This window comes from Anolis sagrei, chromosome 3 (genome assembly GCF_037176765.1).
Source record: "Anolis sagrei isolate rAnoSag1 chromosome 3, rAnoSag1.mat, whole genome shotgun sequence".
NCBI classification, from domain to species: Eukaryota; Metazoa; Chordata; class Lepidosauria; order Squamata; family Dactyloidae; genus Anolis; species Anolis sagrei.
Genome location: NC_090023.1, coordinates 202,880,026 through 202,906,732, shown reverse-complemented (window position 1 = coordinate 202,906,732; position 26,707 = coordinate 202,880,026). Strand labels below are relative to the sequence as shown.

Below are 26,707 nucleotides of genomic sequence, written 5' to 3'. Positions count from 1 at the left end.
TTTTCAAGCTTGAGCTATGAAGGTGCTTGGAGAGAAGCAAAGACAGAGATAGACTTTGGAGTGTGATCTTGCTTCATAACCTGCTGGAAGAAGAATATCCACATGGACAAAGAAAGACCATTTTAAATCTCTCTAAAAGGAGAGTTTATGTGACTGATTGTACATAGAAGAGTAAACTACTTGTTCTTTACTGAAGCTGCGTGGCATATTTTCTTTCTCTGGCAAGGCAGTGTGTGGGCTGATGTGAACTACACATCATTTTCATTTTGTCACAAAATTGACACCAGCTAGCTATGCCCCAAAGTTTACCCTTGACTGATATTTCATAAGTTTCGACATGTGGATAGATGAGAGAACAAAACTTTGTAAACACTCTCATTGTTTTGCTCATCCTCATTCTCCCTCTCTTTTTCCTTCTTTCTCTGAGTAGCAGAGAGATATACATGTAATACGATTTGGGGAACAGTATAATTGGTTGCCATATTTATCATGCTATCTACTGTGGAGCTTGGCATTATGATTCAAAATAATAGCTAGGAAGAGCTGTTTGGAAACTGCGAACATATTCAATCAATAGAGCAGTTAGAATTAGATGAATATACTTTACAATTATATTTTCACCTATAATTAACAGGAAGATTTAAAATGGACACAAAGAGATATGCTTTTGAACAAAAACATCAGATTTTGGAATGTGTTTTTGTACAGATTATGAATATGTAATTTCTAAAATGTATAAACTTGAAATTTGAAATGTATGAATATTGAAATTTGAAGTGGAAGAACAATGGGTAAAAGAATATATGATAAAAGGAGCTAATAATTTTGATGATAATATAGAGATGGATCAATGGGGACCAGTAAAAGAGATTGCAATTCATATTATGTTATTATCTCAAAGGGATTTTCTATGAAATGGTGGACTAGTGGTGTATATCAAAAATGAAGCTGTTTAGAATGTATAAAGAGGTTTTGGATGTCTATTGGAAATGTGAGCACCATGGAACAACATTTTATCATATAATATTGGCTTATAATACACAGATTAATGCAGAGGATGGTAAAAACTAAGATTCAATTAAAATGAAAATGATTACTTTTCTAATTGGTGGGTTTGCAGCTGGGAAAGACTCACAGATGTCTATTTATTTATTTAGTGAATTGAAGTTACAGTTGTAACTTCAATTTAAAAACAAAAAGTTAAAAACTTGACATTATATTAAATGTACTTTGACTATTAGCTGGCCATTTGGAGTGCCTCTGGTGTTGCTGTGAGAAGGTCCTCCATTGTACATGTCGCAGGGCTCAGACTGCATTGCAGTAAGTGGTCTGTGGTTTGCTTTTCTCCACACTCGCATGTCGTGGACTCCACTTTGTAGCCCCATTTCTTAAGATTGGCTCTGCATCTCATGATGCCAGAGTGCAGTCTGTTCAGCGCCTTCCAAGTCGCTCAGTCTTCTGTGTGCCCAGGGGGGAGTTTCTCATTTGGTATCAGCCATGGATTGAGGTTCTGGCTTTTAGCCTGCCACTTTTGGACTCTCACTTGCTAGGGTGTTCCTGTGAGTACCTCTGTGAATCTTAGGAACCTATTTCTTGATTTAAGGCATTGGCTTGCTAGCTGATATCCAAACAGAGGGTGGTCCGAAGATGTCACTGCCCTGGTCCTTTTATTATTGGCTGCTACTTCCCTATGGATGTCAGGTGGTGCAATACCAGCTAAACAGTATAATTTCTCCAGTGGTATGGGGCGTAGACATCTTGTGAAGTCTAAGGCAATATATGGTTACAGCAGCAAGATAGTTATGTAAACAATGATGGAAGAATTCAGATTTACCAACTTCAAAAGGTAGGTACATAACTGAATTTAGTTACCATCAGAGCTGAGAAACGTTCCTTTTTGAATTACAACTTTCAAACCAATAATGCTATTGGAGATTTTTTGGAACAAGAAGATCAGCTGTTCTCTGAGCAGAAAGTTATCATTTGTGCAAGATTCTCCTCACTGTGCTCTAGCAATTAAGAAATTGGTTTTTCTTCAAATTTTCAAATATTTTTGAATATTCAGTCCTTTCCTAATGCCATTTTACACTAGTATGTGGGCAGAGTCGTGCCCCTTTCAAGACCTGATTGCTAAAGCAACAAAATGTTGACTGCTAGGACAAACCATTTTGTTTCTACTATGTCTTTATGAAGTGGCAACTTCACAGAGTTTCCCAAAATAGACTTTGGAGTACAGACAGTTGCTCATAGGCAGTCACGAACTCCTTCACAGGAACAATTTTTCAATTAATATGTGATACACCTTTTATCTTAGCTGCTTGCTACACAGAGCCTAACACAGAAAGTCTTGGGAAAACATATCAAGCCTACGCAAAGCCTTACAATAATGGCTTTTAAGCACACACATATGATTTGGGTCTAGGAAATAAATTGAAAATCACAACTGAACTTCTATATGATACTTTGTGATCCCTACTGTAATACGGAAACTGAAAGAAAGCAAATAAGAAAAAAAGAAAAGAAGGTCTTGGTCTTCTTCACGTGCATGGCAAAAGACAACAATGCCAATTTAAGAAGCAATGAAGAAGGGACAAAGGTCAAAAATGAGTTTATTGGCTTTGTGAAGTCTTGGCTCTCCCTTTTCCTCTCCTTTGCTTCAGTTCTTGTAGCAAATAAGGGGAAAATTGTCTCTAAGGAGTAGAAGATGACATGTGGCGTTTTCAGACAATTTCCAAAAGGCAGTGACCGCCAAATGAAGAAGCTGATCTCTTTCATACTTCCTATTCCTGTGTCTAATGTCTCCCCTGAGAGAGTTTTCCATTTGATGATACAAATGTGTAGCATTAATAGAAACAGCTAAATAGCTCTGTGAAAGCAAAGGTGCAAGCGAACATTATCATGAGCTGTGCATAGTTTTTAGGCTTTGTGTGTGTGTTTCTTTTTAAGAAAGAGCCCAAGTTGGCTGAAAATAGAAAGAGGCCAATTCAAGTAAATACTTTAAAAGCAGGAAGCTCAGGACAATCCAATTCAGCTTTAGAATAAAAAACAACAACACTGGATCACATTTGAAGTATTTCCGTGTGGAGATGTCATGCTGGCCACCTAGCTACAGAAAAGGAGGACAGAACAAGCTTGAAAGGTAACAGAAATCATTTTCATTCATGTTTGTCTATGGAAACACTTTCTGAGATTTGAGAATTTTTAAGGTTTCTATTTTTTATGAATCAGAACAAAACAGTTTGGAAAAAAGTGCAAAATAACATTACAAAATAAATGAGTCTGTTCTTTAAAAAGTAAAGGTGACCTACAGAGATAAAATGAACTTTGGTAGATTCAGATACGTTCAGTAATAAGTAGAAATTTGTAGAAATTTTACCTTTGTTTGAATAGTCTCCAAAAATTTTCACAGCCATTGGCAACCTTATACATACTGGTAAAAAAGCTGTCCAGCATCTAAGTCCATCTTTATGAGATTTTATTACTTGTGTCCCAGGTCTAGCCTGAGTAAGCGTTAAAGCTGTTTCTGCCATCAAGAGACTGTCTCTTAATGCTAAAGTTTAGACCTGTCAACTAGATTGTATGTTGTTATGCTGTCACACAAAGTGAATGAGAAAACAACCTGTACTCTTTAATCTGTGCTCGATATCCAAAAGGAGCGAGAGCTTTGAGTGAGCAAACAACCTGCACCATAGATATATTGATACTAAAATAAAACTGCTGTTAATTGATTGCCTAATAATCTTACTTATACTACTTTAAGGCATTGGTTTGCTGGCTGACATCTCCAGCCCATCCTCTGTTCAGATATCAACCAGCAAGCCAACACATTAAATCAAGAAATAACTTCCTAAGATTCACAGAGACACTCACAGAATGCCTCAGCAAGCGAGAGTCCAAAAGTGGCAGATGAAAACCTGGAACTTCAATCCGTGGCTGATACTGAATGAGAAACTCCCTCTGGGCACACAAAAGACTAGGCGACTTGGAAGGCACTGAACAGACTGCTCTGACTTCACAAGATGGAGAGCCAACCTTAAGAAAAAGGGGCTACAAATGAGTCCACAACATGTGAGTGCAGAGAAGAGCAAACCAAGATCACCTACTACAATGGACTCTGTGCCCTGTCACATGCACAATGGAAGACCTTCTCACAGCGACACCAGAGGCACTCCAAGTGGCCAGCTACTGGTCAAAGGGAATCTAGCATAATGCCAAGTTTTTAACTTTGTTTGCGTCTTTTTAAATACATTATAATTGTACTGCTACTGACACGATAAATAAATACTTATTCTACAATCGTAGTTACTATCTTGAAAAGACAAACAGAATAAAATGAAGTTGAAAATAGGCAATTAGTGGGACCTATTTGGTTATTGTTTGCAGTATTGAAATAAAATATTTAATTCATACCTAAACAAGCCAAGTGTTTAGAATTTAAGGAACATGAGTCTGGGTAAAATCTGTAATTAAGAGTTGTCATTGGGGGTTTATATGAGGCAGAGTGTAAAAAGAAGGCTTCTCACAGAAAACCACAAAGAAGCTGATATCTTCCTATAAATGAGAGTGTGCCTATTTGACGTTTCACTGGAGACTTGGCACAATGCAGTCAAAGGAGTGAATTTAGAGGCTGGCTCTTTGGCCATTTACCTTCTCTTTGTCCTAAGGCCAGACACATGTTTCCTCATCCTGGATCCGTAGGATTTCTTTTAAGACATTACTCTTTACTGATGCCATTTGTAAATTTTAATACCTAGCTAGGTAATCTGTGTAATTTGAAGCATAGACATTTTTAAGATAAAGAAAACCTTGTCCAGCTGGCAAGGCAAATTTTAAAAAAAATCAGCATCCAAGAGAGTGAAAATAACATTTTCAACAGAAACTTTGGACTTTTGCCTTGATTAGCTGGAGTGAGAGCAAAACCTATGAGTGTGGTTGCTCAGGCTGAGAATGATTCCTACAACATCTGCTCTCTGTACTCTTCAGCTATCAGAGAAGCCAGATACTTAATTTTAAAAAATGATCAAAAGTGCACTGATCCATTTACACTGGAAGAAACTGTGGACAGGCAAAAACCTTCCATGAGATCCTGAATCATGGCTGACTAGGTCTCCTTTCTCCCAGTTGATACAATTATTCATAAATGCACTATTAAGTGGTGACCCCTGGACTGGGTGAGCGCCCTTTAAATAACTTCTTCCTGTGTTTTAGTGTCCTCCAGTAATAACAGCTACAAGATCTGTCTTGTACCTATGTGAGCCCTGTCAGTCTTTTATATGGGATGAGTCTCTCTTATAAAAAATGTTTGGTCACTTTGATTTCAGCTATTATTTGGGGGAGATTTTGGAATACATGTATTTGCATATGCATACATAATGATACATTTTGGAGATGGAACCCAAGCCTAAACACAAAATGAATTTATGCTTTATATACATCTTATACAGGTAGTCCCCAAGTTGCAAACATCCAACTTACAAACAACTCATAGTTACGAAAGGGCTTCCCTACTCCCTCGCTGCCATGAATTCTCATCACTAAGACAAAGTGTGTCTATATCTTTCCACTCCTCTCATTTTTCTTTCAATTGATCTCCAAACTCCTTTTCCTTTTTCTTCCTATCCATCTCTCCAAATCCCATTTTCTTCCTATCAATCTTTCCACCCCCATTTATTTTTCTTCCACTTTAAATCCAGTCACTGCTTCCTGCAGAATTCTGGGGTTGTAGTTTAGTGAGGCCCAAGGCTTCTCTGTACTATTCATTTTAAAGCTGCCTTCCCCCAACTACAAACCCCAGAATTCTGCAGGAGGCAGCAATCAGATTTAAAGTGGATAGATGCTCCAGTGCAGTGGTACATGTGCCAGAAGGGGCACGCAGCATTCGCTCTCCTAACACATGTGCCATTACCAACCTCCTGCCCGCCATCCCACCATGATCGCTCACTTCAACTCACTTGCCCATTTGCCCCCCCCCTTGTTCACCCACCCACCACCCCTCACCCCCTTACTTATGCCAATAAATGTCTGCTTTCATACATTTAAAAAGAAAATCAGTATATTTTAATTTAAACATTGCAAAGAAACACAACTAGTTAGTACCAACATAATCATCTAGTCCTTTTGTGCAATGCAAATAGCTTAGCTAAGCAAGTTGATTTTACTGATGTCATTAAAATGTTTTGACAGGAATGTACTTTGAGATCATTTTTGATATCATTGTAAGTTTTAATTATGTAAATATAGTTCTTAAAATAAATATGTTACTTTTGTGATGGCAATAGCAACCTTCAAGCCTCCACTAGTAATTTGTTTTTATATTATTCTGTTTGCTTACTGTATTGTATATGTATGTTTTTGGTTGCTGCTTTACCTTTACTCTATGTTTCTTAAGGTTGTGGGAGAGGCTGCAGAACACATTATCAGATCTGGGACTGTTCAGATCTCAGACTCCATTTTAGAACTGAGAGAGACACCATGAGACTTTGGACTGTTAAAAGCAAACTCGTGTTGCTGTTAATTATAAGAAAGATGCCCTGTGTTATCTGTACAGAGAAACTACTTCACACCTATATATAACTGGATTGACAAGTTATGTACCTATTGTATATGCTCAATGCATGAAAGTTGTGAGTAAACCAAATAAGTTACTTTTAACTAAGTCTATTTTATTTTTGTCTCTTGAGAGCATGATATAGAAACAATATGTTTTATGGGAGAGTAGATGTTTTGGACACTGAAAAGAACAGTTCTGAAGAACTGCTATATTTGGTGCATATTCCTAACAGATCAGAGACCAACAGGTTATCAGCCTAACAACCGAAATCCAAATTGCCTTGCATAAGTATATGTGGATAATGGATATATTACTGAAGAGAAGATTTTACTCAAACGAGTTTTTGGCTCTTCTCTGGACGATCATACTTTTACAAAAGGTTATGATTTTCAAAAGGTTGTGAATGTCATTTTTCTTCAAAAGTTTATGGAGATTCTGGTTTTCCAAAAGGTTATGATCTCTAAAAGATCATGCCTTACTAATTTTTTGTCATCATTTCAACCAACCTAAATCTTGCAGAGTATGGATTTTATCCCAAATTCTGCAGCCCCCCCCTCCCCATCCATGATTCTCGATAAGGGTTACTCAATCCGCCTGAGCTTTTGAGGATAGAGCTCAATTACTCAGATACTTTCACAGCTTCAGGCATGTAATCCATATGTGTGATTGGAGTGGGGACATCATAGTAAAATTATTACAAAAGATACTGACATTGTCAATTGATACTGGTCATTCATCAGCGTAGTTAGTCCCTTGCAACTATTCTACACTAACATAGTGTTCAGTTATTGGAGCCAGCTCAGTGCCTGGTGGGCAACCGTGTGTTGTGGAATATGCCTCTCGTCTCCAAATAGCAGACTGAGTTTACCACCAATATACATTGGGGAACTTGAGACCTCATTACTTTGGTAGAATCTGCCAGAGCTTGAACTCTGCTGGCATAGCTTTTCAAAAGACTGATCAATGCTACTACTTTTATTATATTTTATTTCCTTTTATTTATAAGCCACCTTTCTCCTGGCATGGGACCTGCTTTTATGAATGTTTGCTTAGAAATAAGCCCCAGGGCATCGACGTTAAAGATTGCAAAGTGCATCTTAATGCCACTTAAAGCAACAGCTTTAATCTGTGCAAGGCACACTTTAGCTCTATGCAGGAGGTAAAAAGTTAAAATATCTTTAAAATACATTTGTCGCCAGGAGAATAGTTTGCCAAGCAAGAAAAAAAAGACCACTCTTGTAAACTACACTATAATGGGGTGGGGGTGGGGGCTTGAAAGACAATTTATCACTCTAGGATGCATTTTGATCTCTAGAAGAGTCAGAAAATATTTGATTACTTATGCAAGGCTTTCCTGCCCTAGGTGATTCATTTCACGTGTGCATGTTTGTTTTGAGTGAAATGTCTGTGCACACATGTTCTTGTTAAAGAAGTCAAGCCCAGGAACCCATCAACTTTGTTAACTGAGATATGCCTATACATAATATAGAGCATATCATGGTTGCCCCCACACAGCCATCATTTTTGGTGTTCTGAATCTTAAGCTATAAGGAAAAATTAAACATCTTATGTGTTTTCTTAAGTTTTTTGTGAAACAGACAACACTTTTGGAGAGACCTGTTTTCACATAATTGTAAAAGTGATATCACAGACCCTGGAATGTACTCACTCTCATTGCTTTTAGGAAGCTTATATGGATTGGCCTTTTAAATTGTTTGTTTTTTTTTAATTGTGGCCATTTTAGTAATATTTCATACCTTTAATAGACCAACTAAAATGTGCAGTACATCACACTAGCATTCAAAACTTCCTTGTTCTTCATCAGACAGAGATGATAAAGTAGTACATAGAGCAGCGGTTCCCAACCTTTGGTCCTCCAGGTGTTTTGGACTTCAACTTCCAGAAATCCTAGCCAGCTTATCAGCTGTTAGAAATTGTGGAAACCAAAGTCCAAAACATACAGAGGGCCAAAGATTTGGAACCACTGGAAAAATATAGAGGTCTCAGAGGCTATATATTGGGTTTTACAGGGTGTAGATGGTAAGAGATATGGAGACATGAGAAAAGGTTGAAGGAGCTGGGCATATTCAGTTTGGTGAAGAGAAGGCTGTGGGTTGCCACAATTGTCATTTTTAACCACCTCAAGCACTACCATAAGGAGGAAGGGCCCGGTTTTCTTTTCTGCTGGTAGAATTAGGTCTAATAGTTTCAAGTCACAGAATTGTACATTTTGATTGAACATTAGAAGGATCTTCTTCACAGTGAGAAAGGTTCAGCAGTGGCACCAATTGCCTAGACTAGTGGTGGAATCTCTTGATCTGGATGTCTTCAAAAAGATGTTGGACAGCCACCCACTGGAGATGTTTCAACTGAATCAAAAGTAATGGCCTATGGGCCCCTTCCAATTTTATAATTCTATGGAAAGTGCCCCCTGGTGGCACAGCAGGTTAAACCACTGAGCTGAACTTGCTGCAGGTTAAACCACTGAGCTGAACTTGCTGACCGAAAGCGAGGAGCGGGGTGATTTCCTGCTGTTAGCCCCAGCTTCTGCCAAACTAGCAGCTTGAAAACATGCAAATGTGAGTAGATCAATACGTATTGCTTCGGCAAGAAGGTAACGGCACTCTATGTACTTATGCTGGCCACATGTCCTAGGAGGTGTCTAAGGACAACGCCAGCTCTTTGGCTTGGAAATGGAAATGAGCATCGCCCCACAGAGTCGGACATGACTAGACTTAATGTCAAGGGGAAACCTTTACCTATGGAAAGTAATCCTTCCTCCTCTTTCACTTCTCACTGTAAGCTGAATGGGAACAGAGGCAGTTTAGTTTCTCCATCTGAGATTACAAAGTACCCCTCAGCCCAATATATTTTTAAATGGCAAAGCCCAGCTGCCTATTTTATTGGTATTGGATTAGTTATTTTTCTGAACTAAGAAAACAAAGAGTTGCATAGGTTTATCCATTTTATAGGTCAGTGCCAACAGATTATTCTTTTTGCCTGGAAATAGTTGGAAACAAATGAGGATCTTTAAGCATCTTGGCTGATAGATTCAGAACCAGCTATAGCTTCCAAATGTTTTTCAGTGGCAATTTCATAGAAGTTGAGTGCTGATTTTCCCATATGATTACGAGGCATTTTGTTTTCTCTTACAGTTATTTCCACAAATGGCCACAGCATGTAATTCCCTTTTCTGATTTGGTACCACAACATCTCCATCTCTCTCAGAGGCCATCTTTGCCAGACTTCTGTTGCCTTTGCTCCTCTGCAAGACCCCTTGTCCCCTTGGTTTGAAGGCAATTTGTGCAGCTGAATAGAGACAGCAGTACCGTAGCCATGATTTTGATTGGGAGGGGGGGTGAGTTTGATTTGGGTGGGGGCTGAGTCTGAGTGAGAGAGGATCTACCCTACCAAACCTTTTGTATCGTTATCCCAATACCCCCATGCATATGGGATATATTGAGCATGGTGATCAGGTCATGATATGAATAAACGTAACAGTTTAAATAATGTACCAGTAAGGCCTTCTCAGAGACAGAGAAGACAAGAATATCCCCTTGGTTTGAAAGCAATTTGTGCAGAAGAACAGAGATAGAGAAGACAAGAATGGAAAGGACCGCAAGATGCCCCAGCCTTGTTGCAAGGAGATGGTTTTGTTGTGATGCCATGGCAGGAAAGGGAGGAATGAGTCAGGGCTGGTGGAAGGAAAGGAGTCTGTAGCACAGATGTTGCCACCCACTGAATATGCGCAAAAGTGAAATATTTGCAACATCCCTATTTTTGCAAAGATTCTGACCCCTATTCCCCACAAAAGTCGAAGGTCAGCTACACATTTGAGTTGTTATGCCTAGCAAGCTTTGGGTGAACACTCTGCAATGAACCAACACTGATATTCTTCCCATCTCTCTTTTAATAAACTCTTGTCACTGCCAAATAATATTTCATTAGTTAGTCAATATCTTGACAGTGAACTACCTGCCTATCTAAGCAACCTCCTCATTTTATCTTGTTTCTGAGGGCACTATCATTCATCATGAAGGGAAAACAAGTCAGATATTATTTGCTTAGCTCATGTCATGTCATAGATTTTTTAACTTGCCATTTCACTGCATTAATAATGGGTTAGAGAGAAGGAGGTTGCCAGTTGAGGTAATTAAATAAATATCTGCGATAATTATAATTTCTTTCAATAATAAAGTGGCTCGCTCTGTTCAGTTCAATTTGGAAGCAAAACGAAACTACTCACAGGCAAAATGGAAGGCCTTGCAGCTACAAAAGGACATTGAAACAAAGAGAAATACGACTACTCTCCCAGTTCACCTTAACAGGTAACAGTTCAATTGTAATGGCGACATTGTTCCTTGCAGGAGGAATTAGCAAAATTGGCTACTTGCAAGAAAAGATAATAATTCTTGCTAAGGTAGTAGGAAAATAGGAAGATTGCATTACAGATAGATTCAATAAAGAAAGCCAAGGCCCTGAGTCTGCAAGACCAGAGCAGAGCAAGGTGACTTAGAGGTATTTCATAAGTTGAAGCTAATTTAATGGCAGTCAGCAAGTGATTTATTTTAGTTAAAGGCTACTGGTCCACCACATATTTCCAACTGGAAACCAATGTCCTCACTGCGGAAGAACATGCGGATCAAGAATAGGGCCAACTACAGACCCACCACCAAGACACTACACCTGGATGACCATCATCCTCAGGCTACGAGGGATCGCCTACCACATATATAGTAAGAAGTGGTTATCTGCAAAGATGGCACTGATTCAAAGGTAGACTCCCTGACCACCTTTATCTCTTGCAAAGCAAACCACTCCCTTATTTCACATTATTGAATCCCCTTTCCCTTCTTTTTTCCACTCCTCTTTCCCAAATCCTGCTCTTCCACTGCCTAATAACAGAGCTATCTGAGGGAGCTTTGCAATTCTGCTTTTTCTTTTCTTGAGGCTGTAGCCTTCCTGTTTTAATGACAGAATCACCCACGTTCATATTTTCAACTTCAGCCTTAATTGTGGAAACTAGTCAGTTAAGAGAAATTGCTCAAACAGCCCAGCTAATTAACGCCTTAATGAGCTAATTAGTGAGTAATCCCAAGATCTGATTTATGGTGTGTCTGCTGCAACTATATTTTTTTAGAAAGCAGTATTTTAGCTGTTCAATGAAAAGAACCCTAACGTAGTACAGGCAAAAAAGTGGAAAACAACTGAAGCACCTTCCATCCATGACCTTCCAAATGAAAAGAGAAGCGATGGACATGGACAAATTATCTAGGATAATGAAGGGGAGATCTCTAAACAAGGTGTGAAGAGTAAGAGAATTTGGAGAAGGGTAGAAAATGTCTACCAATAAATGAAAAATGAATGGGGGATTTATGGAATAATGAGTAACTATATAAAGAAAGACTCTAAAAGGCTTAAAAGTTTAAATTGGAGGACATAAGGAATAGTTTCTGTAAACAAAAATAAAAATTAAGCATTTTTTCACCAATTAGAACTCAAGATTAAGGAAGAACTTATACCTCAAAGGGAAGCAAAGTCTAGACAAGACCCTGAAGTATGGAATAGTAATTATAATGGTTTGCGTCCAGGCTATTTGCCCAATCGCATTTCCCCCTATAGGCCATCCCATGCACTGTGGTCAGCTGAGAAGGCTCTGCTCTCAGTCCCACCCCGTCACAAGCTCGATTGGTGGGAACAAGAGAGGGAACCTTCTCCGTGATCACTCTCCATCTTTGGAACTCCCTCCCCAAAGAAATAAAACGACCCCCACTCTCCTCTCCTTAAAACATTATTGAAGATGCTACCTTTGCACTTTGGCATATGGAGAGGAGGAAAACTAGGACCCTCTGGATAAACTGGAATGTTGGTTGACCTACTTGTACCTCATGACCATTTGGGTACACTTCAAGAACAACTATAATTAGCCGATTTCCATTTATTTTGCTTTTATCATTTGAGATGTTTTAATGTTGAGTATGTGATAAGCATAACCTGTTTCTTTGTGATTACTTGTATCTTCTCATATTGACATCAATTTTAATACAATAAGTCCACTGCCATTTTATGTATATTATATTTCATTATTGTTGTTTTTTTGTATTTGTCCAGACATTGAATGTTTGCCTTTTTGTGTTGTAAACCACCCTGGCCCCTCAGAGAGAGAGAGAGCAGTCTATATATAAATTATTATTATTATTATTATTATTATTATTATTATTATTATTATTATTATCACAAGATGAGTCCACAGCAAACAAAATCACTCTGCTGGCTGTTGTATTGGATCACACGTCAGACACTTCCCAAGTCTCTAGGACTGTGTGATGTATCAGCGAATGATGTGTGCAGATCCCAGTAGGGTGGCCTTTTGCAGCTGACAGATGGTAATTTTGTCAGCGCTGATTGCATTTAAGTGCAGGCCAAGGCCTTTAGCCACTGCACCCAATGTGCCGATCAAAACTGGGACCACCTTTACTGGTTTGTGCCAGTCTTTGCAGTTCGATCTTTAAATCCTCATATTGTGTTAGCTTTTCCAGTTGCTTCTCTTCAATCCTGCCATCACCTGGGATTTCAACATCACCGATCCATCAGTTCTGTGGCATTGAAAATTTCTTCTGCTTCTGTAGTTGTTTTGCTTCCAGTTGCCCTACAGGCCCACACCCTGGTTGCTCAGCAGTGGGTCCTGGTTCCTGCAGCCCACTTGTTGACGGGTACCCAGGAGAAGCACTCGCCATGGTCCTTATTATCCTGGGTGACAACCAAGCCAGCATAGACTTCTTTGGCGTTTGTTTCACCATATTTAAATGGGTTGGGTGCACTTAGTTCTACTTCTCAGTTGAGACCACTCTGGCTTGGTTGAACCTGCAGGTAGTTTACACTACCGCCAGCACAGATCTCAACATCATAGATGCAGTTAAGCCCCCCGCCAACAACAATAGTGTCTTTATTATTATTTGTATTATGCTTGTTTGGTTTATGTGTACTCTTTTTCTTTGTCCTCTTTGATGGTGTATGCATTTTGTTGAAACTTTTTTTTAAAAAAAAGGAAAAAACCCTATCAGCAATCCTTTTCGATGGCTGTTATTATTGTCTTCAGTAATGAACAGATATATTTTCTTCATAATGGTGGACATTCTTTTTGTGGATGGGGTAGTAAAACCATCCTAATCTATCCACATTCATATTTTAATACAGTTAATGTACAAAATACAAGTTTTTTTTCCAGCAATACATTTCTATGATACAACAAACCAGACACTTTAGAAATTATGGGGTGTTTTACCGAGGGGGGGGGGGTACAAATAAATGAGCAAACAGGCTACTCAGCAGGAAAGGGGATAGATCATCAAGCTTTTGTGGTGTCCTAAACAAGAACTGCCACTTCATTATCAGCTAATGTAAGCTAGCATTATTCCATCTGGCAGATAAAGTGGGATTCAGGAAATGGAGATCAAAAGATCACTGTATACCAAAGCACTTTTCAGCACTCTCATTCATGCTCAGAAGCCTGCTGGTAGGTGATTAAATGTCCCAATTTTTAAGTAATAGTGTGATGCTGAGAATTGGCTTACATGCCATTGAATGAAGCAGACAGTCTGAACAAGATAAAAAACCTGTATCAGCCCTGTGCAATGTTTGTATTTAGAACTGTGCAATCAATGAAAAAACGTTCCAATACTCATTTTTCCCTTTTTCCCTTTTTCTAATGATTTTAACTGAAAATTCTCAATAAAGATTATTTTTTTAAAAACGTTTCAGTACTCAGTATGAAATAAGGGAGTGGGGAAATTGTTTCTAAAATGTCTCTGAAATTGGACGAGGTTTGTATTGAAACTACGATTTAATTACTTTTTCGTTACTTTTTATTAAGTAATTAATTGTGGCAATGCAGAAACATCAGGGGCACTTTTCTCCCTCATTGTTAGAACTATTGGCATGAAACTTGCTAAGTTTATAGAAGACCTTTACCACCGCTAGCCCATCAAGTTTCAGAACATTTCACTCATCCACAGATTTAGGGGGAATTTTCAAAGTTTTTACGAACAACATTTTAAAAACACCTACAAGAGCTATCTCCTTGAATTTTCTATACAATGACACAAGTTAACAGGGATCATTCCCCTCAGGTTTCAGAAATATTCATACCTACTGATTTGGGGGAATTTTTTAAAAAGCTTTGACAAAAAATGTCATTTAAAAAAACTAACAGCAGCTATCTCATTGAATGTCTCTCATATCAACCAATAGAACAAATTAGAGATTTCTTCCCAGCCCAACACTGATTTACTTACTTGTATTGAAATATCAGTCAGTTCTCCTCTTTACAGAGTCAACAATTTATTGGAAATCTGGCTTCTGCTAGGATGGAAAAAACTCTCTATTGTATTGTTGAAACCTGTCATGGCTGGAATCACTGGGTTGTTGTAGGTTTTTCAGGCTGAATGACCATGTTCTAGAATCATTCTCTCCTGAAGTTTCACCTGCATCTGTGGCAGACATCCTCAGAGGCTGTGAGGTCTACTGTAATTGGAGTTTTCTGATGCTGCGCAGAATTCTGGGAAATGTAGTTTAGGGCAGGGCCTTTTGAATTCTCTGCCATAGGGCTCCTCGCCTTCCCAAACTACATTACCCAGAATTCTGTGCTCTTTTTCCCAGCTCACTCAGCTAGTCCCGCCCTGCTGCTTTTCTCTCCTCATGGCAAGCGACCATTAATTTAAGGCATAATGGCAGCCTTTTTGGCTTCCCTTGCTTGCGATGAAAATGAAACTGACTTTGATAGGCTTCCAAACTTTACAAAATTCAAACAAAAAAATATTGGGTGAGTTTTAATTCTTAAGTTTTTCCGTGGGTACATCCCTCTCCCCGTGTTTCTTAATATCTGTTCATGTATACAAAACTTATGAATTAGGTATGAAATTTTGCACACCCCTTTAGATATGAATACAGGAGGACTAGTACTGTAAACCTAGGGTAATTTGATCAGCATCATGCTACATTAGTAGACACATCTCCCTCCCCCAAATAGTATCTACCCTCCTTAGAAATTCTTGGATTTTAGTTTAGAAATGAATCGACCAAATTCCATGCCAATCCCATAAGGCTTTCTCTCGGTTATGCAGTCCTGCACGACGAGTGGATGCTAGGTAAAAATGGCAAATTCAAAACCAAGGCGTTTATCTAAAAATACTTTAATAGAGCAAGTTTCCCAGGAAACAAATTTGATATATAAGATGACACCCAATGCATAAAACATTGCCATTTAGGTCTCATGTGGAAAACACATACGTACACACAAGTGGTAGGTAAAAGTCAAGGCTCCAGAGACTGGATACACTAATCCACCAAATTGTAAGGAAAATTGTTTACAAAGCAACCATTATTCCGTATGTCTTGTTGCATTTGTTCATACTCCGTTCACAAAGATAAAACCCTTTGAGGATAGGAAAACAAATGATTTCAGCATGAGATGCCAAAACATACAGAAATCTTAATAGTAATTTACAACATAATACAGCATTTTTTATTTTTTTATTTTATTTTCTACAATAAGTTCTCAAGCTTCCTGTTCAGGCAAGTTGCTACATACAGCTAAAAACATTTCTGAAAGGATGTGTAGAACATGGACCACATCAAAGGAATGCTTTGTCCTAAAATCATAGAGGATTGTTATGTCCTATGGCTCAACTTTCAATGACACAAATAAAAACATTGGTAGAAAAAGAATGTGCGTGTTCTCCAAGCCACAACTGAGTTAATAAATGCGGAGCCCTGCGAATGTTGTAGGATCACAACTATTATCCCTCTTAACAATTGGCTATGCTGATTAGGGCCCATGGGAGTTGTAGTACCTCTGGGACGAATACATTCTCCATCCCAAAAGTGAAAGCTTTTTAGAAGATTTAACAAGTACATAATAAAATGTGCATATAACTAGAAATCCAGGGTGCTTTTATTTTTTATTCCAATTCTATCCCATCAGCTTCATTGTGGTCGTTATGACAAGAAAATATTTGATGGGAATCTGATTCTAACCTATATCAACATAGTCAGAAATCAATCCAAATTAAACATTTCCCAAAGATAATCAGGCCCAGACTAGACCAAGGTGTGCCAGGAGGTTAATTTGATGACTATGCAGCCATTACCATCTAGGTATCATGGTATAGATATATGGATGCCACAAGGTGTGAAACGGGAATAGCTTATCTGGGAAGACTGTGATTTCACTGCCAGGGCATGCTAATACACAGAAAGAATCTTTTACATGCTTCAATTGGTTTGCTTTTGACTCTCTAGATCAGAAAGACAGTAAAAAAATGAGGCCTTGATCTGCCCATCGGTATATCAGTATATTCTAAAGGAAACTGGGACTGGAGTAGAGTGAGGAATCAAACCTTGTAACTATCATAAAGTGTGTTGTCAAAGGCTTTCATGGCTGAAATCACTAGTTTGCTGTAAGTTTTTCAGTCTGTATGGGCATGTTCCAGAAGCGTTCTCTCCTGACGTTTCACCTGCATCTATGGGAGGCAACAAGAGTTTGTGAGACTTCACGACCTTTGAGGATGCCTGCCATAGATGCAGGTGAAACGTCAGGAGAGAATGCTTCGGGAACATGCCCATACAGCCCAAAAAACTTACAGCAAGCTATCATAAAGTGACTTACAGGATAGTAAGCAGTTGTCTATCAGTGTTGGGCTTACATTAATGGGAAAGACAACAATTTCTTCTTTGTAGACATACCAAAGTGCCCCAATGCTTGTGGGGCAACTGTTCAATCCATAATATGTTCCAGAGAGTGAAGCAGTAGCCATCTTCTGCCTTATTAGTTAAAGGCTGCAAGGAAGGAATCTAGGGAGAAATCTGCAGTGAAAGAAATCATATGGATGTAGCAAACTACCCAGAACCCCTGGTGGTGCAATGGGTTAAACCCTTGTGCCAGCAGGACTTCTCACCGATAGGTCAGCAGTTCGACTCCAAGTAGAGAGGGTTGAGCTCCCTCTGTCAGCTCTAGCTCCCTAGGCGGGGACATGAAAGAAGCCTCCCAAAGGATGGTAAAACATCTGGGCATCCCCTGGGCAACTTCCTTGCAGATGGCCAATTCTCTCACACCAGAAGCGACTTGCAGTTTCTCAAGCCACTCCTGGCATGAAAAAAGCAAACTACCCGTCTTTCATATATTTTTTAAAAACCCAAACTTTGTTAATATTTTAAACTCCAAAAGATACCACAGTTGTTTAAAAGTTAGCCTCAGTGTATGTTTGGTACGTACTAAACCTTTTCTCCATCCAGATTTCTCTTACAAATCTATACTGATGAACCAATGTGAAGAGCAATGATAGCAATATGGATATATCCATACATTAACACAGGAATGTGTATTCTCCTTGCCATGGGTAACCCAGATAGCCATTTCAATATTTGAGATTTGGGGATTCCTTTTCTATGTAGACCTCATTTCTGCTTGTATAGGGAATTCTGAACTAATTTAGTAAAACAGAGGAGAGTGTATTTATACATCAAAAGAGGAAACAGTTGCAAAAATTGGAAACGCTTTTTCTTACTGCAGCTACAAATGTATTTTCAGTGAAACAATGTTTTTCTTACCAACAAAGAATACAATTCTCCACCAATTAAAAATAGTTTGAATATCAAAATGATTTTAACTTTTTTGCTCCTCTGGCAGAATTAACCGGTTTTTCAAGAACTATCCATCTCTATAAGAATGGAACATCTAAGAATGACACTGGAATTGGCCTTAGATGGTCAAATATTTCTAAAAGAAAAATAAAGTAAAAATCAGAAATTTAATGGGATATTTGTGGTTGTTTGAAATGATGCTCTCAACAGCATAATCAAAGTTTGGGGAACTTCCATGGGACCTTGAGCAATACTCCTTTTAGAAGCAGGACAAAGTTGCATTTTTCTTTAGGGACAATGTAAAATATCTTGTTTTAAATGGTTAAACTGCTGAGCTCCTGAACTGGTGGTTCAAATCCTGGAGAGCGGAGTGAGCTCCCGCTCTTAGACCCAGCTTCTGCTACCTAGCAGTTCAAAAACATGCAAATGTGAGTAGATCAATAGGTACTGCTTTGGCCAGAAGCTAACGGCGCTCTGTGCTGACCACATGCCCTTGGAGGTGTCTACAGACAACGCCGGCTCTTCAGCTTAGAAATGGAGATGAACACCACCCTCTAGAGTCGGACATGGCTAGACTTCATGTCAGGGGAAACCTTTACTATCTTGTTTTAAAACACCAATGACTGTGTTTGAAAACAATATTAGTATGCCTTGCCTCTCTTGCTGTATGTGGCTTTTTTCAATTCCACAGTATCCCTATATTTTGGAGGAATTTTAGTGACATGGGGCAAAGGAAATGCAAAACCAGACAGAGACCCATACATGCAAGGCCTGCATTCCCCACCTTGTCATAGACTATTGCATTTCAAGAGTCTTATTCTATGAATTTTTAAATTATGCAGGGTAGCCAACACAATCAAACTGTGATCAGTACCTAGCAGTGGGGAAATTAGTTTACTTGTTCAGATTATATAGATGGAAAACCAAAAGCACAAAACATTTCCTCTCTAGAGAATTAGCTGGACATTGTGCTCACATTAGAGTCTCACTTCTCTTCTCTTGGCAGCTGCATCCCGTTCAGCTTTGTTGGCTCAGTCACAAATTAATCCACATTTATCTTTGCTGCTATGGAACCATTCTCCCCCTTTCTATGCAAAATCACATCATGTATATCAACCGTTGACAAATGTGATCCTCCAAAATGTTTTGGATCTACAAACCTCATCAATCCTGCTACCAAAGACAACTATGGGAGCTGCAGGTCAAAAACATCTGGAAGGCCATTGTTGCCTACTACTGCCCTGCATACATAGTGATTCTTCACAGAATATGGGGTTTGGATGCAAACAGCACTTTGTAATTAGCCTCTAATCCAAACCCAGAAAGAGAAAGCAGCGATCCAGTTTTCCCTTGTGAGTTACATATTATAGATACATTAATAATACCTATAATGCAGTGCAAATTACTGCAGTTTGTTAAAATCTTAAATTCAAGCTTTATCCAACAGAGCTGATACTGAAAGATCTTTTATGTGTAAATCATACTGAAATCCCCACCACTTTCTTCCAAAAAGATAGAAGCAAACAATGTGTTAAATTGACTTCAAGTACTTTGCTGCCCAGAAATAAGCCAGAAATACAAAGAGTCTTTCGGCCACACTCTTTTAAGTCTATCGTAACAGTCCAACAGTGAGATATTCAACAAGTTGATTATTTTAAATCGGAACAAGCATTTCCATGTGCTGCCAAAATGAAAACAAAGTACACAGAAATGGACAACCTGGCCTGCAAGATCCTTCAATTGTTAGGTACTACCATTTCAACTCAGAACGTTGGAATGGAATTATCTTTAATTCTTTGCAAGTATTATTGAAGGCAGTAGCAACATACAAGCAACCTTTATATTTGTGTTATTTCTTCTCACAGGAAAGCAAATGAGGAAGAAGTACATCTTTCCCAGGCTTATTCTCCAAAAGCTAAATGTACACAGGAAAATGCTGTAACTTTTCTGTGATGTTTAATTATATAGCAGGTTAAGAGACATTTCTGTGGCCTCGAAAGTACAGGGAGCTCAATGGATGAATGATGTGAACTATGTATGAGCTCATTCTTATAAAGGAGCAGCTGCATGAGAGTGGCTTTTAGAGGCAAACTTTTGTGAAAATAAATACTGTTAGGTGGTCAATATTTACTGAACAAAATGTTTGGACCACTAAATGGGCACTCAGCAATGTCCACGTGTGTGTGTGTTTTTTTTCTTCAAATAGTGCAAATGTTCCTTTCAGAGGAAGCTGCTCTTTTTGTCTATCAAGGTCTAGTAAACAGTGATCTTTAAAAGAAAAAGGAAAATGAAAAAAAAAATGTATATTCTTCACAGGATTGCCAAAGAAGAACTCTTCAAGATCAGCCACATTGTTCCAAGTTAGCCCCCACAATAGCAGCAAACAGACATTTTATTATGTAGTAAGAAATACGTCCAAGCTCCTCTTCGGTTATAGCTTTGCACCGGAGAACTTGAGTACCAGCAGGACTCAACTGAGCCTCGGGATACCTTTCCATTTAATGCCATTCCGGTGTCCACTCCTATCAAGAATATAATGCTTCTAGGACAGTCACTATCTGCATCCTCTTGAGCTTGCACATGAGGCTGAACCATCTGAAAAAGCAAAAAGAAATTATTGAAAGCACGCTCTAATTTCCCCTCACTTTGAATTTTATCTCTTTAAGAAAAAAGACAGCATTGCACCTATTCACGGACAGAGACGTGAAAAGCAATCCATTGAACTATTCTGTACAACAGACCTTCTTAGTCACTTTGATATATCTAAGCCTATTTATCTAAGACATTTATATCTCACCCCGAAGGGGACTCAGAGTGGCTTACAAGTTATATGTACATACAATATAGGACATCTGTTCACCTGAAAATACCATATTAAGCATGAAACTCCCTGAATAATGTCTTGATCATGCCCAAGTTCTTTCTAAGAAAAGGCACATCCCATGCCTAAAGTGTTATAGTCTCACACGATTAGTGATGTGGAGCAAAATGCTACCTTAGAAAACTATGCATCTGATCTCTCTACGTTTCTAGTTCAAACCTAATTCATGATATACATGTCTGGTTCGGCAGACACTGCTACAGCCCAAAGGCCTAACTTTTTCTCTGTAACAATTCATGAGAAATAAAATTATATTCTTGTTATGAAAGCACAGTATATCAGCATTAATAAAACAGTTTAAGCCACTTACTGTAGGTTAATTCTTCTCCAGCTCTTTTACGTGATTGGTCACCTCTAGGGGGAAAAAAGAGATTTAAAGTAACCTAGATTTCAAAAGAAATGTTGATGAGACTGTTTTTAATAATAATAATATCCATGTGTCATTTGAAGAAAAAATATGCAAGTGTTCCAAAGAAAGCATTTATTATGTATTAATAATTAGGGTCAATTTGTTTTCATTACATGGGTGGCAGAATGTAATTTCTGTAGAATTACATTTTTTGGAAGATGATAATACTACAGGGATCACAGAATTAAGCATATGGTTAAGACTCCTGATGCGGATTGTGTTGTTTCATTTAGAATGACACAAGCTAAATACGTATTTAGTGTACCCTCGAATTTAGTCTTAGAAAATTCAAGGCCTTGCCCCACCATGAAGCACAGTGGGGGCAATGGTTTTCTTCTAGTAACTAGCTTTGATACAGTGCAAAAGAGTACCAAATTGCCAGTGATCTCAATTACTTTTTCACCGTGATGGAGAAATTCATTTGGCACTTCCGCTTCAGGTGCCAAATAAGTGTCATGACATTTCTCTAGTTTACTCTATTCATAAAGGTTTTAACCGTCCTTTAAATCACACTGGTAAGCTACTGAAATAAATGCTATCAAAAAGATAACTATTGCTTTCCACTCTATATTTAAAAATTATTATTCTTTTAACAAAACTGCACATCCCTGTTTAAACTATATTTTATTACACGTGACCTGTAGAACTGCCAGTCAGTTATCCTTCTGGAACACTGCCAGGGCTAAATCACATCTTCAAGGCTTAATTTATCAAGAGTCACCAGGGAAAAGCAATTTAGAATTCTGAAGTAGGATGAGGCAATTGTTTAATCAGAATTTGATGTTGAAGTGATTCGCTATACTGGATGTTCATAAAGTCTCTCTACCATTTAGAGATTTAAATGGCATACTGCTGCGCTCTGTTCCATTAAAGAGATTTTATGGACACCCTGTATATTAAAGTCTTTTTACTGGCAAGGAAAATGCCTACATGTCAACTTACAAGCTGGAAGGTTAAAAGTTAGCGTCTTTTCAGGTGGATATTAGAAGAAAGAGAAAAAAAATCTACTTTTCTGGTCAAAAACTGAAATCATATGAATGAAACCACGGCGGTAAGGAACAAAATGTGACAACAAAACACAAACAATTACAATTTCAATCTGCTCCTCAATAACACTCAAGATCTCTAATGAATTTTCTTTTAAAATAACTTCTTATTTTAAAATTATAATACACCCACAATACACATACCAAACATGTACACATACACAAACACATACACCCCGTCACACACAGTACAATAATCCCTCATCCTGCCCCCAGTGCAACCCACCACCTTGGCTTCCATCACTAATCCTCGCAGAGTTTATGTACATTTTAGTTAACACTCTATACTTCTAGATCAATACATTCCTCTTGTTTTTATTTATAAAATTCTCCCATCAGATATGCTTAGAAATGGATATGAGCACCACCCCCAGAGTCAGACACAACTAGACTCAATGTCAGGGGAAACCTTTACCTTTTACTTACTTTGTTTTAAAACACCGCTTAACTACGCTTTAAAACAATATTAATGTGCCCTGAATCTCTTTCTTTACATAGCTTTTTCCAATTCCACAGTATCCCTATATTCTGGAGGAATTTTAGTGGCATGGGGCAGTGGGAATGCAAAGTCAGGCACTGAGACCCATACATGCATGGCTTGCATTCCCCACCTTGTCATAGACTATTGCATTTGAGAGTCTTACTCTTTGAATGTTTAAATTATGCAGGGTAGCCAACAAAAACAGATTGTGGTCAGTACCCAGCAGTGAGGAAATTAGTTTACTTGTTCAGATTATATATATGGAAAACCAGAAACACAAAACATTTCCTATAGAGTGGAAAGCAGTAGTTGTCTTTTTGACAGCATTTATTTCAGTAGTTTACCAATGTGATTTAAAAGACGGTTAAAACCTTTATGGATACAGTAAACTAGAGAAATGTCATCACACTTATTTGGCACCTAAAGCAGAAGTGCCAAATGAATTTCTCCATCACGGTGAAAAAATAATTGAGATCACTGGCATTTGGTAGTCTTTTGGACTATATCAAAGCTAGTTACTAGAAGAAGGCCATTGCTCCCACTGTGCTTCATGGCAAGACTAAATTTGAGGGTACACTAAATACATATTTACTTGTGTCATTCTAAATAGGCACATCCCTGATTTTTTTTTTACTTTGTTGTGGATCATAAGCCCGCACCAATCCACAAGACCACCTTACATAGAAAAAGCTCCCTTTCTTTACTTTACACCTCCAACAGAATCCTGATTACGAATTATCTATTTTAGCTAGGAGAGCTGGGGTTATGTTACATTTTATGTAAATTGTCTCCAATTGAAGCCACCACTCTAAATTTGAAACCTTTGTTCCACAGGTATTCCCAATTATCAAGATCTATATTTCTCCCTAGAGCTTTTGCCCATGAAATCGTGGAGGTTTTTACTTGGTTGTCTTCCAGGTTAGAACATAGGATGTATTTCTACAATTTGGATATTTAACTTTTTTCCCTTTTTCTAATACAGTTTCCAGTTCTAATATTTTTTAGACAAATCCCCCCCCCCCTTTTGTCCTTTTTCCATTTTTAATCTAATTGGTGATAGTAGTAGTAGTAGTAGTAGTAGTAGCAGTAATAATAATAATAATAATAATAAAAAAACTTTGTTTATATTTCACCCTATCTCCCCAGAGTGACCCAGGGTGATTCCAACATACTAAGACAAATATTCAGTGCCTCCGTAAAATAAACAGATACCGACATAATAATCCCAGAAAAACCTCGCATAGAACATTAGAACCTAACATCAATAAATGCAATCAATGTTGATACCCAATTCATCTTCCCCCTTAGTGCCCATTGGCTATTAAATCTGATAATTAATTCCCCATATGTCCTTATATCATCCTTGGAAATGGGTCTCACAATAGCTTCTATTGCTCTCAGCCACAGGGGTGTTTTCACTTCCATGCCTAACTTGTACTTGTTCTAGATATCTATGAGGCTTGCTCTAATTATATGTTTGGTAAAAGACTTCTTTAATCTCTCTCCTTCATACCATAGGTATTCTTGCCACCCAAATCTTAGTCTGTGTCCTTCTAGATTAAGTAAATTTACATTCTTGAGTTGTTTCCAATCTCTAAGCCAGCTCATGCAGGCAGCTTCATAGTAAGTTTTTAAGTCTGGTAAATTTGAATGGTTGCAACAGGAGCCATCCCAGCAGCCCTGGGGTTGTTGTCGTCCCGTCCCCCCCCCCCCCCCCAAATCTCTTTGGCATCAATTAAGTTCTTGTAAGTAATTCGAGCTTTTTCATAATAATAAGTTTTCTGTTTCACTCCTGATAAAGTAAATCTCAGAAATTGCTGGTAATGAAAATGCTCGTCCAAGTTTCCTTGTTCAGATAGATAATACTATGACATTTTGAAATGAACTAGTTTACAGAAAGAAAGCACTTTCCTGCTCCAAAGACTTGGAAGCAGAGCTCAGAAGTTTATGGTACCACAAGAGCCTCTACAGATCGTCTTAAGGACCAAATAGTCTATAAGAAAGAAGGCAGAATTTTAGGGGAAATCATTGCTTCACAAACTGTCTCACAACACAAACTTACAAAATGTAAAAGATACTAAAGAAAAATATTACTGCTGGTTTTCTACTTTGTCCAGAGCCAACACAACCTTTTCAAGTGAGAGAGCAAAATCACAACATACTCCACTTATCAAGAATTGATTATTAACCCAGCTTCACTCCCTAATGCCTTCCAGAGTTTGCTTGTAATAATTGACAGATACACTGATGGATTTGTGGTGTCCAGTGTATAAGTAGATGCATATACTGGATGACCTGGTCACAATTTTAAACATAAAGACTGTTACCTGGAAAATCCTTCCTGAATAAGCTCTTGTTGAAGTTTCTGGTCTTGAGCAGCATACTCTTCAAGCTCAGATTCTACAGCAGGAGGGAGGATGTTTGGGATAAATTTAGAAAATAAAGCTGGTGCCATCTGAACCCATTCTGAAAAGAAATAGCCAGTAAAACAAAATCAATTTAAAAATATGTCCTGTTTCTCCCCTGTGCACTCATTCTCCCTCTCTCTCTTTCTCGCCCATTCACACTTTACTAGCCACTATATTACACAGAAGATATATGGAAGCCAAACAACAAGCTTTGGTATTATATTCATAGAGCTCATACTTAGTCTTGCTATGTACTAAATGCAATGGTATACAAGATTATCCTTCATCTGGTAAACTACTTCAGACTGCTTAATTTAATGAAATAATAAACCCATAAGGAGCAAGATGGCATATAGGTGCTTTTCGGCCATGTACCAAATATCACGATAGTAAACATGACAACAAATGCACCATGTTTGCCACATCACTTAGTAATTGCACTTGACCTCTTCACAAAGGTCCTGTATCTAGCTAAACAGATGGTCCGACAGGACTGCCACAAACACAGATACCTGTCTTCTAGTTGATCCTAGTATGTAGATATGTCCAAATAATACAGTTGTCAAAGGAGCTGAAAGGAAAGCAGAGATGAGGAAATGTGTGGCCTTCAGGTGTTGTTGGGACTGCTGCTCTCATCTGCTGTATGCAGCATTGCCAAAAATGGGAGACAATGAGAGCCATAGCATAACAACACCAAAAGAGTTGCATATTCCTCATCTCTATCACAGAAAGGGCTGAATGAAGATGCTAGATTTTGCAGAGATTCTGATTCTACAAACAAGTACTGAAAAAGCAGCAAGCAATTGTTTATTGATCTACCAACTATAAGAATGTATAGATTGAGTATCCCTTATCCAAAATGCTTGGGACCAGAAGTATTTTGAATTTCAGATTTTGCAATACCTATATATTTGCGTTTACATACATAATGAGATACCTAGGAGTGGAACCCAAGTCTAAGCATGCAATTAATTTATGTTTCACATACACCTTATACATATAGCCAAAATGCAATTTTATACAATATTTGTAATACTTTTGTGCGTGAAACAAAGCTTGTGTATACTGAACCATAACAAGAAGTCTGTATAGGCACTTCATAGGTGAGCTTGCGGAGCCAAAATGAAGAATGTTACAAGGCTGCTGTTCAATGCCAGCCTCAAAAATTAACTGGGACAAAGGTCCAGATATTAAATTATGTTGCATCAGCAGTTGAGCTTGCAGTTTCTATCTGATATCATTGAGAAATTTATTATGGGTAAAGTTTTACAAGAAAGGCAGGAACCTAGTTA

The 26,707-nt window shown here is 38.2% G+C and overlaps 1 protein-coding gene across 2 annotated transcripts in view; it reads right to left on the bottom strand.

The window, feature by feature from the left end:
- Window positions 1-15,725: 15,725 nt before the first annotated feature.
- CACUL1 (CDK2 associated cullin domain 1) overlaps window positions 15,726-26,707 on the bottom strand; it is a 46,647-nt gene continuing 35,665 nt past the window's right edge. For both annotated transcript variants that reach the window (XM_060768513.2, XM_060768515.2), the window contains exons 7-9: window positions 25,335-25,473; window positions 21,382-21,425; window positions 15,726-20,785 (exon numbers count right to left, since the gene is read on the bottom strand). In XM_060768513.2, coding sequence (XP_060624496.2) covers window positions 20,745-20,785; window positions 21,382-21,425; window positions 25,335-25,473 — 224 coding nt within the window. In that variant the 3' untranslated portion in view covers window positions 15,726-20,744. The remainder of the gene's footprint in view (window positions 20,786-21,381; window positions 21,426-25,334; window positions 25,474-26,707) is intronic.